Here is a 12,425-nt window from a genome sequence, read left to right on the forward strand (position 1 = left end):
GGGTTTAAAACATGAAGCAAAGTTTTATGGGTGGGGGAGATTGGTGTTCTTTATTTCCTGAATTGTGTCTGGTCTGTGGATAGAGTATTTTGGTTTTTAAGGCTGTGAATCTGACATTTTCATAAATATCCACAAATTTTATTACTGTACTATGTTTTTTATATTTAATCTTCACTTCATTAGGATGTACACTTTATACATCTTTTATCATAAAATTATAGTAACAGTAGTGACCAACCAGTTCTTTATATTGTGATGGCAATTTTCTTATTATTGATTAAATATATTTCAGATTGAAGGCCAAGGACATGGTGCAGTATTTGACTGCAAATGCTCTCCTGATGGTCAGCATTTTGCATGCACAGACTCTCATGGACATCTTTTAATATTTGGCTTTGGGTCTAGTAGCAAATATGACAAGGTACAGTATGATGAACATACATAATGTCCTTCTTTCTTTAATCAATGGATATGTATGGGTTGTATTTTTTTTTTTTGAGTGGATAAGCATGAACATTTTTGCATTCAGCATGAAGTTTGAAGAATCATATTTTAAATAGGTTGGAGACTTATGTTTTAGAAAGGAAGAGGAAAACATGGCAGTTGTTAAATCTCACTTTTTTGTAACAGACATTATAAAATATATATATATGTATATATATATTGGAAGGAATAACTGTTTACTTAGCCAGCTGGAGCAGTTTTGATGGGAGTTCTTTCTTGAGGTATATAAGCTGGGGATAGAAGGTATTGGCTATAGTGTGGCTCTTTGAAATTATATAAAATATTTTATTTACATAGTTAATATGTCTTTAGCTAGAGTACAAATCTGTGGCTTTTACATGGTTCTCAAAGCTGTATAACCTATTGATGGTAGCTAGCTAATGTTTTCTATTAAAGACCCTGTGTCTCTCTCTCTCCCTCTCTTTTTAATTTTTGAGATGGGTGTCTTGCTGTTTTGCCCAGGCTGGCCTGGACTCCTGGCCTCAAGCAATCTTCTGGTCTCAACCCCGCAGTAGCTAGAATTATAGGTGTTTTCACCACACCCAGCAATTAAAGATCGTCTCTTTAAGATTAGTGACTAAAAGAATTAAATTACTTGTGGTGGAGTGATATAAAAGGTTAAGATAGTAAAAATGGAGTAGTTTATAATTTAGTGTAAGAAATTCCAAATTAACTAATAAAAATTTGAAGTTACAGATATGTTACAGATATATTAATAATTTTATATTATCTTAAAAAATTTAGAGAAAATGGTTATTAACTCTTAGAAAATCCGAAGTTAATATTTTATGTTAATATTACATCAATCATGCTTACTAGGGATTTAAGGTAAAGCATGGAAGTTCTCTGAAAGTAAAAGTACTATTGATTACTTTATGCCTAGATTTGATGTTACCATTGAATTTCAAATCGAGTATTGAATAGCTTATTTTTAGTGGTAGCTTTTTAATGCAGTAGTCTCCCTTATCCACAGAGGATATATTTGAATGCCCCCAGTGGTTGCCTGAAACCACGGATATTACCGAACCGTACATACACTATATTTTTCCTATACAATAACTGTGGGTAGTGTATACAGAGAGTAGGAATACACTGGACAAAGGGATGATTCATGTCCCAGTAGGGACAGCATGAGATTTCAGAACAGCACACAGTTTAAGACTTACAAGTTGTTTAGTTCTGGAATTTTTTGTTTAATATTTTCAGACCCTGAGTGATGGTGGGTAACTGAAACTGCAGAAAATTAACCTGTGGATAAGAGGGAACTACTGTATATACAATCTCATCCTTGTTTCAGAGAGAATTTAAAACACATACTTTTCTGATCTTAAAATTTAATGTAGAAAATATAAATACCCATTTATAATTAATTCCAGAAATATTTTTAATTATTGCTTAATACTATGATTTGTATTAAGTATTAACATTTGTTTCTCATTAGAGATGTTGTAAATATTTACCATATTTGTTTCTCATCAGAGATACAGATTTTTTCAACAGTGATAAATTTTTATTTTTCTTGTCTTTCATGGACTTTTCTTTTTACAGATTGCAGATCAGATGTTCTTTCATAGTGATTATCGGCCACTTATCCGTGATGCCAACAATTTTGTATTAGATGAACAGACTCAGCAAGCACCTCATCTTATGCCTCCCCCATTTTTGGTTGATGTTGATGGTAATCCTCATCCATCAAGATATCAGAGATTAGTTCCTGGACGTGAAAATTGCAGGGAGGAGCAACTCATCCCTCAGATGGGAGTAACTTCCTCAGGTAGGTGCTCATATGCATAGATAACCAAATTTTCTTTTTCCCATTAAAATGTTAAAATTGCCAATTAAAGAAAACATTGTCTTCAATTGTTTTAAGCAAATGAGAAGTGAAAGTATTGCTTTATACTTCTCTGAAGGTCTTTAACAATGCTTAAAAATTACAAGATAATTAAGGGACATTAGGGATTAAACAGTAATTTTGGTTTACATCTACTTATAACCCCCAGGGACTAATAGGAGTTTCTCTATTTGGTATGAGTCAAGTCAGTTCATTTACTGTTCATTCAGTGACATTTGTTGATAATCTTGTCTGCTCCTTGACATCTGCTAAGCTATGGGTATTTAATAGTGAGAAACAAACATAATCCTTGCTCTCTTGGAGTGGGTTAGGTAGATTAATAAACACAGTTATAAACAAATACTTAGTTAAAAATTGTGATGAATATTATTAAAGGGAGTAATAGTGTGATGTGAGAGACAAAGACTAGGTGTCCTATTCAAATGGAAGATTGTTTAAGAAGTGATACATCTTCAAAGGTTTATAAGAAATAAGATAGAGACGAAAAGTGTTGAGTGGTTTTAGTGAAATATAATGGAGTATGAAAGTCAAATTCATTGAAGAATTGAATGGGAGTTAAAAGGGACATAGACTCCTCTTCTCCCTACCCCCTCTTTTTTTTTTTTTTTTTAAGAGACAGGGCCACTCTGTCACTCAAATTGGAACATAGTGTTACAATTATAGCTCACTATAATCTTGAACTCCTATACTCAAGCAGTCCTCCTGCCCCAGTCACTGGAGTAGCTAGGATTACAGGCACATGCTACCACACACAGCTAATTCTCTTATTATATTTTTTTTAGAGATGAGGTCTCCCTGGGCTATGTTGCCCAGGCTGGTCTCGAAATCCTGGCTTCAGGTGATCCTCCTGCCTTTGCCTCCCAAAGTGCTGGGGTTACAGGTGTGAGCTGCTGTATCTGGCCCTCTGTCCCTTTTGACAAGAAATGTAGAACCACTTTATTAAATTAAAATAATGGAGAGGTCCTATAAAGAAGATTAAACCACTTTTGTCATTATGAATCCTTAATAATATTTTAGACTAGAAAAATGCTTATGAAAATATTTCAAATTCTAGACTCTGCTGTAACAGACAAAATCTTTAAATAGATGTTGTGATGAGGAACTTCTAAAAATGAATTTATATTCTATAAGTAGCACAGAAAAATCAATCTCATTGCATTGTAGCAAACCCACGTCTTATGTTTCTTAAAGGATTAAGCATAAAATTGCAATGAAGATGGACATATTGGATAGGAAAGGACTACGCTTGGGATTAGCCATGCCTACTTAGAATGGAGGGTTAAGGTAGAAGCATTAGAGAGGAATCATCCCTACTGCCACTTGTAGAGAGAGTAGGGCAGTCCAGCATACTTGAATATCTGGGATATGTGAGACTGATATGTCTTAGTACATGAACACAAAGCATTTGAGAACAAGTAGTAGTCAAGAAATCTAAGTGTTCAGATTGGAGAGGTCTCAGTATTAGAGAAATATTAATATTAGGAATAGGACTGAAATTAAGAGAAATGTCTTTAGTCTCTTGGAGAGAAACTGACAAGACTCAGATTGTACCTAGGTCTCAAGATAAATATATAGCTGGAGTTTCAGGCACAGGGAGATAAGGAAAAGACTCATGTATTAAAATCAGTGGTACTTAAAATTAACACTACTTTTTTTTCCTGTTTAATAGTTTATAAAGGGCTTTCATAAATCTTGTTTAATCCTTGTACCTATGATACTCCAGTCCTGAAAGTTAAGAGAAGAAAAAAGTAACAGAATTATTTAATGGAAATTAAGAGACTTTAACACCACCTCTGATTCTCAGTCCAGTCCCGTGGTTTTTCTTCTGTATAAAGTGGGCATCATCTTAAAAGTGAAATAGATACCAGTTATTAGTATCCACAAAAGAACCCTATAGCAATTATAAGACTTCATAGTGACTCACAAAGTTCTAATCCATAAAATTGAATGTGTTCTAATTCACAGAATAAAATAAAAATCTTCTCTGTCATTATTTTAGACTTAATGAGTACAAAAATAGTTCATACAAAAGTAAAAAATTTTGAAAAAATTGTATCATTACTAACTATAGTATTTATATTTGCAAATCTAGATCTATAATAAAATTTATTTTGATAAATCTCTTAGAGTTATTATAGGTAAAAATAGATTCTGGCTATTGTAATAATAAATTGGCTTGAATTCAGTTTTGGTATATTGACACTAGACAGCCTACTTTAAATGTGCTTCCTCAATTGTAAACTTGAGCTATATCAGATTACTCATCAATATTCAACCATGACATGTTTTCCTAGCAGCAGACCAGGAAAGAGCCATGTATAGACATTTGAACTTTTACTTCTGTCTGCTTTTTACTACTTGAGCTTTGTGACCTTGAACAAGTTATTTTATCTATTTAGTTTTAGTTTTATATTTTAAAATGAAATGTTATGCATTCAATACATATAATTACTCTTTCTGTGTATCTTTATTATACTATTTCATTTCAAAATATCCTTGATACCTTCTCTTCCCAATTAACCTGATCAAATCTTCTCTTATATACCTGCACATTTGATCTTAATTGCTCCCTTCTCTACTCTCATGGTAATATTTTTCATATATTTTATAACACACTTTTTTCATTTATTCAGCAGGATTGAACATTTTTAAATGCCTACTAGCATTATACTAGATTTAGAGACTATAAAGATAAATAAGACACTTCATGCTTTTGGGGAACTAGTTTGCTTCCTTTATGCTGTGTATTTGGCTAAATACTAAGATATGTATAGATTGTTTAAGGAACTGAAAGATGATAGCAGCTAATTCTTTTCAAAGGTAGTTTAGAAAATTTCACAGAGTAAATAGTTGGTGCCAAGTAGTCATTTAGTTGGTGCTTGAAAGATAAGTTAGAACTTTTCTGTTAAACTTTAAAGGGGAGTATTCCAAAGTTTGAATACTCCCACTTTAAAAATTATTCAAAAGTTTGAAAGCATGAAGGTATTTTCTTGTTAGGAAGGTGGAAGAGTCAAGTGATTCTATATGACTGGTATGGGTGAGAGTTGAGGGTGAGAGTTGATGCTGTAAAAGTAGGATGGGTTAAAATATAGGAAGTTCCTCCATACTTCAGAGGCTTTGTACCTTTTGCTTCTATCTGAAGTGTTCCTTTCCTGGCTCTTTCATGGCTAATTCAAGCCTCAGCTCAAATGCTGCCTTCTCTGAGAGGGCTTCTTTGACTTTTCTGACTCAACCATAGGTAGTTCTTATCTCTTCCCTCCCCCCTTTCTCTTTCTCAGCACCCTCTTTATTTTAACACCATTTTTCACACTCTATATTTTATCTACAGCATTATTGTTTACTTTTCCCATTGGGATGTTAGCTCCCTGAAGGGCAGGGATCTGGATGTTTCTTATTCACTGCTGGATGCTCAGTACCTGGCATAGTTCTTAACACATAGTAGTCACTCAAGAATTTGTTGAATAAATGAGGCAGTAAAGTTTTTTTGAGAAACTGAGTTTTTCATTTGAAAAGAAACTATGATCTAAATGGAAAATCTTTTGCTACTTACTAGATATATGACTTTGAAGAGCTATTCTGATTTTCTTATCTATAAAGTGGAGTTAATACATACCTGAGTTACCATAAGGATTATGAGTGTCTGAGGCATGGTAAATACTTAGTAAAAGTTAGCAATCATCCTCATCCTCATTATTCTTAATAAATTAAGATGAACAGGGTTTTTCTTCCCCTACCATTGTTTGTAATTGATCATTTTAGGTCTCTTATCCAAGCAAACTTTATGTTTAATGCTGAACTCATAAGTGAGATTGATGAGTAAAATGGTTTAAATAGTGACTAAAGTATCCCTTAGTATTTTGTGTGGTATTGCATAGGACTGAACCAAGTTTTAAGTCAGCAAGCAAACCAGGAGGTCAGCCCACTGGACAGTATGATTCAAAGACTACAACAGGAGCAAGACCTGAGACGTTCTGGTGAAGCAGGTGTCAGTAATACCAGCCGTTTAAGTAGAGGTAAGTAGGAATTTTATTTTAAGTGAAATATTAAAAGATTTGAAACACTCTACACTTCAAATAGTAAAGAAGTGATTAAACTGTGGAACATCCATAAAATGTAATATTAGGCTGCCAAAAGGATCAAGGTTTTGTAGAATATTAATGCCCTAAGAAAATGGTTCATAATATGAAATTTCAACTTACAGATAATTAGTTCAGTTTATAGATAATCCAGATTATAGTAAACATGTAGAAAACTTTTTCTAATTTTAATTTTCTAAATTTTACTAATATAGTAAACATTAGAAAAATTCTTAAAAATCTGTTTTTTCAATAATTTATGAAACATAGTCAAAGCCACATTCTTGAACATCTCATCACCCTTATTGTTATATATTATTAAACTTTAAGAGAAAAGTTAAAGCAAACTTATGAACCATAAATGTCTTTGAGTTTGTTTTCGCTTCTTATGAGCTTTTCCAAAAAATACTTAAGTGTTTTTTTAAAGTGATGATTTTACATCCTTGGGGCTTAATAATTTATAGTTATGATTCATTGACTTGTTTAATCAACTGAATAAATATGTTTTGTTTTCATTAAACTTTTGCTTGTGGTTTAGTTCCTGATTTGGTAGTTTAATTATTTGCCACAATATGAAGTTTCATGTGGAACATATAGTTTCCTATTATAAACTAATAGAAAAATGTATCTAAATATAACTTACTATACTAAATTTTTCATTTAGGCTCTATAAGTTCTACCTCAGAGGTTCATTCACCACCAAATGTAGGATTAAGGCGTAGTGGACAAATTGAAGGTGTGCGGCAAATGCACAGCAATGCCCCAAGAAGTGAAATAGCCACAGAGCGGGATCTTGTAGCTTGGAGTCGAAGGGTGGTAGTACCTGAGCTATCAGCTGGTGTAGCCAGGTAAGGAATGTTGTGAATTATTATGTACCATTGTTGCTTGTTCATTTTGAGTTATAGTCTTCAAAATAGCTTTCGGCTCTAATTCCTCTTAAATTTATCTGAAAAGCTAGTATTTTAAACTATTTATGACTATAAAAAATTAAATTTCTAAATATATTCTAGAGTGATTTAGGTAAATGTTGAAAATGGAATGTGTTAAGGTATACAGGGGAAAATCATAAATTTGGATCGACCAAATAGGAGATTTTATTGAGTAGCATATTTAAATCTTAAAACACATTTTATAAAGTTAGAATTACAGTTTTTAATGGATTTTGCTAATCATTCATACCCTATTATTCAGAGGCATAAAGATATTTATGGATAAATATATAGATTTTTATATATATCAAAATGATGTTTTTTAAAAAAGTAAATCCTATTCTCATAGTTCATGCTATGAGGTAACTATTTCTAGTTCCTTTGATTCTTCAGTCATAAAATCCTCATGAATGAGGTCCATATGAACCTAATTTATACTGAGTTCTGTGCTTGAAGCTCTAAGTATGAAGATCACAATGTGAAGTTGAATTTAAGATTTTCTAGTTCTTAAACTTCAAAGATAGTAGTAGTTATAATTAAAATATTTTAAATCTTAATGTTCACGTAAGTTATGCTTTTTGATTAGAAAAATACTTCAAATTTGTGTTAGGATTCAGAAGTAGATATATACCTAAGGTATAAATTTGGACAATAACTTTATCTTACAAATATGTTCAGATATATTTAATAAAAAATTAGTCAGTTCTCATAACATATTTGTAGTTTTATTCTAAGGTTTGAAGAGGGTCCAATAAATAACATCCATCTTTTTTTTTTTTTTTTTTTTTTTTGAGACAGAGTCTCGCTTTGTTGCCCAGGCTAGAATGAGTGCCATGGCATCAGCCTAGCTCACAGCAACCTCAAACTCCTGGGCTCAAGCAATCCTGCTGCCTCAGCCTCCCAAGTAGCTGGGACCACAGGCATGCGCCACCATGCCTGGCTAATTTTTTCTATATATGTTAGTTGGCCAATTAATTTCTTTCTATCTATAGTAGAGATGGGGGTTTCGCTCTTGCTCAGGCTGGTTTCGAACTCCTGACCTGGATCAATCTGCCTGCCTCGGCCTCCCAGAGAGTGCTAGGATTATAGGCGTGAGCTACTGCGCCTGGCCAACATCCATCTTTTTAATTCAGGTTCTGAACTAATTGAAAAGTAACACAGGAAATAAGACATATGGGAAATCAGAATATTACTTTTTATTACTGATACAGTTGTGAATAATGTGGCTTTTATCTACATGAAAGTGTGCCTCCTAAAAATAACCCCAAATATAGTTAGCAGTGGGTCACAGTACTTCTCCCCATATGGCACATCTAGCTTACCTCTTAAAAATGTAGAGCAGAATGTGTACATTGCATATAACAGCATAGGACTATGCCATGCTAAGCTGAGTTTTCCTTCTGGAGCATATCAGTTGATTAGTTAGTTCACTCCTCCCTGGAGAGGAATGAGTAAGAAGGTGTAATTGGAAGGAAACATGTTTCTCATCAAATATTCTTCACCTTTTCATCCTTTTATCACGGGGCTTAACTGTTCCTTAAGCCTATGGTCAGGAAAGCCTGTGGCCATCACCTTAGAGGTTATTCTAACTTTGGTCTTCTTAGAGCTTTGTCCCCAACATTTATTACTCTTCCTTTGGGATTCTTCATGGGATTCTCCCTAATGAGGAGTTTAAAGTTTGCCTCTAGAAATCTCTGAAGTGGGTCAGCCTAGTACTTTTAATTAAAATTGAATCCAATTACATATCTAACAAAGAGCTAAAATCTTTAACATAAAAAGAACTCCAATCAGAAAATGGGGAAAAGACATGAACATTCATTCATCAAGGAGGAACTGCAAATGGCAAATAAGCACAGGAAAAGATAGTCAGCATCAGTAGTCATTAGGGAAATGTAAATTGAAACCATAATGAAATACCACTATTTAACCTCAAAATGGCTAAAATAAAAAATAAGTGACAGCACCAAAAATGATAGGAGGGTAATATAGAGAAAACTGGATTATTCATGCATTGCTGGTGGGAATGTGAAATGGTAGAGCCACTTTGGAAAACAGTTTTGCATTTTCTCAAAAACCTAAACATGTAACTGCCATATGACCCAACAGTTGCACTCTTAGGGATTTACTCCAAAGAATTGAAAACTCACGTTGATACATAAACTTATACACCAATGTATAGCAGCTGTATTTGTAATAGCCAAAACTCAGAAGAATATCCAGATGTACTTCATTGAGTATAAGTGAACTGTGTTACATTCATACCATGAAATACTACTGTGCAATAAAAAGCAAATTGATACAACTGAGACAAATCTTGAGGGAATTATGCTGAGTGGGGAAAAAAAAGTGTTAAAGGTTATATTCTATGTGATTCTGTTTATGGAATATTCTTGAAATGACAAAAGTATAGAGATAACAGATTAGTAGTTGCTAAGATTTGGGGGAGAATGCCTGAGAGGGGGAGGAGAGAAAGGTGGGTATGATAAAAGAGTAAGTACCACAAGGGATCTTTATGGTGATGGAGATATTCTGTATCTTAACTGTGTAGTGATGGATACAAAAACCTAACCTGTGATAAATTTGCATAGTACTAAATAAAGACATACCTTGAAGATATTGCAGATTTAATTCCAGATGAGCAGAATAAAGCAAATATAGCAATAAAGTGAATATTGCAACCGGACTCATGAATTTCTTGGTTTCCTAATGCATTTAAAGTTATGTTTATGTTATGAAGTCTGTTGAGAATGTAATAGCATTATGTCTACAAAAACAATGTACAACCTTAATTTAAAAATATTTGATTGCTAAAATGCTAATGATCATCTGATCCTTCAGCGAGTTATAATCTTTTTCCTAGTGGACGGTCTTGCCTTAACGTTAATGGCTGCTGACTGATCAGGGTAGTGGTTATTGAAGGTTGGGTTGCCTGTGGCAATTTGTTAAAATAAGACAGCAGTAAAATTTGCCACACCAATTGACTATTCTTTTAACAAAAGAATCCTTGGTAGCATGTGATGCTGTTTGATAGCATTTTACCCAGTGTGGAACTTCTTTCAAAATTGGAAGACAGTCCTCTCAAATTCTGCTGCCACTTTATCAACTAAATTTATATAATATTCTATATCTTTTGTTATTTCAACAATGTTCAAGTACCTTCACAAGGCGTAGATGTCAAGAAATTACTTTCTTTGCTTATCCATAAAAAGCAACTCCCCTTGTACTCAAGTTTTATCATGAGTTGGCAGCAATTCAGTCACATCTTCAGGCTTTGCATCGATTTCTACTTTTCTTGCTATTTTTACCACATCTGCAATGACTTCCTTAACTGAAGTTTGGAACCCTCAAAGTCATCCATGAGGGCTGGAATGAACTTCTTCCAAGCTCCTATTAATGTTGATATTTTGATCTCCTCCCATGAATCATGAATGTTCTTAATGTTATCCAGGATAGTGAATCCTTTCCAGAAGATTTTCAGTTTACTTTGCCCAGATCCACCAGAGGAATCACTATCTGTGGCAGTTACAGCCTTACAAAATGTATTTTGTAAATCATTAGACTCGAAAGTCAAATCATTCCTTGATCCATGTGCTGCAGAATGGATGTTGTGTTAGGAGGCATGAAAACAACATTAATCTCCTTGTACATCTCCATCAGAGCTCTTCAGTGACCAAGGCCTTGTCAGTGAGCAATAATTTTTTGATAGAAATCTTTTTTTCTAAGCAGTGGGTCTCAACGGTAGGCTTAAAATATTCAGTAACCATGCTGTAAACAATATGCTGTCATTCTGACTGCGTTGTTCCATTGATAGTGCACAGACAGAATAAATTTAGCATAATTCTGAAGGGCCTTAGAATTTTTGGAATGATAAATGAGCAATGGCTTCATCTTCAAGTCACCAGCTGCATTGAACCCCAGCAAGTGTTAGCCTGTACTTAAAGCTTTGAAGTCAGGCATTGATTGCTCCTCTGTAGCTATGAAAGTCCTAGATGGCATCTTCTTCTAATATAAGGATGTTTCCTCTACATTTGAAAATCTGTTGTGTAGTGTGACTGCTTTCTTCAGTGATCGTAGATAGGTCTTCTGGATTACTTGTTTTAGCTTCTTCATCAGCACTTGCTGCTTTACCTTGCACTTTTATGTTAATGGAAATGAGACAGCTTCTTTCCTTAAACCTCATGAACCAACCTCTGCCAACTTCTAACCTTTCTTCTGCAGCTCTCTCACCTCTCAACCTTCATAAACTTGGAGAGTTAGGGCCTTGCTCTGGAATAGGCTTTGGCTTAAGGAAATATTAAGGCTGGTTTGATCTTTTATTGAGACCATTAAAACCTTCTCCTTATCAGCAGTAAGGCTCTTTCACTTTGTTATCGTTTGTATGTTTACTGCAGTAGGACATTTAATTTCCTTCAAGAACTTTTCCTTTGTATTCACAACTCTTCAGTGCAAAAGGCCTGACTTTCAGCATGTCTGAACTTCCAACATGCCATTCTCACTTTAGCTTTTGATTTATGAGAGACATGTGACTCTTCCTTTCACTTGAACACTTAGAGGCCATCATAGTGTTATTAATTGGCCTAATTTCAATGTTGTATCTCAGGGAATGGGGAGATCCAACGAGAGGGGACAGATGGGAGAAAGACCAGTCAATAGAGTAGTCATAGCACAAACAATATTCATTGAAAACTTCACCATGTTAACTAGGTGTGGTTTGTCATGTCCCAAAACAATTCCAACAGTAACCTCAAAGATCACTGATGGCAGAGCTCTATAACAAATGTGGTAACAACGGAAAAGCTTAAAATATGAGAACTACCAAAACATGACACAGAGACATGAAGTTAGCACATGATGTTGGAAGGATGGTACCAGTAGACTTGCTCAACACAGGGTTTCCACAAACCTTAAATTTGTAAAAACACTAATGCTGCTAATGCTTTGCAGTATTTGCAAAGCATAATAAAACAATTTATGCCGGTATATACACACCAGTGATTAGAAGTAAAACTGGGGAAATCTGCATAAGGTAAGTGTGTTGTATCAATGTTAGCATCCTGGTTGTGA

The 12,425-nt window shown here is 34.1% G+C and overlaps 1 protein-coding gene across 1 annotated transcript in view; it reads left to right on the forward strand.

Moving 5' to 3' along the window:
- The window catches only part of PHIP (PHIP subunit of CUL4-Ring ligase complex), a 134,401-nt gene that overhangs the window by 74,581 nt on the left and 47,395 nt on the right, over positions 1 to 12,425 (forward strand). The window contains exons 16-19 of the mRNA XM_012791157.3: positions 293 to 421; positions 2,053 to 2,278; positions 6,232 to 6,369; positions 7,097 to 7,280. Coding sequence (XP_012646611.2) covers positions 293 to 421; positions 2,053 to 2,278; positions 6,232 to 6,369; positions 7,097 to 7,280 — 677 coding nt within the window. The remainder of the gene's footprint in view (positions 1 to 292; positions 422 to 2,052; positions 2,279 to 6,231; positions 6,370 to 7,096; positions 7,281 to 12,425) is intronic.

This window comes from Microcebus murinus, chromosome 5 (assembly GCF_040939455.1).
Source record: "Microcebus murinus isolate Inina chromosome 5, M.murinus_Inina_mat1.0, whole genome shotgun sequence".
Lineage (NCBI taxonomy): Eukaryota > Metazoa > Chordata > Mammalia > Primates > Cheirogaleidae > Microcebus > Microcebus murinus.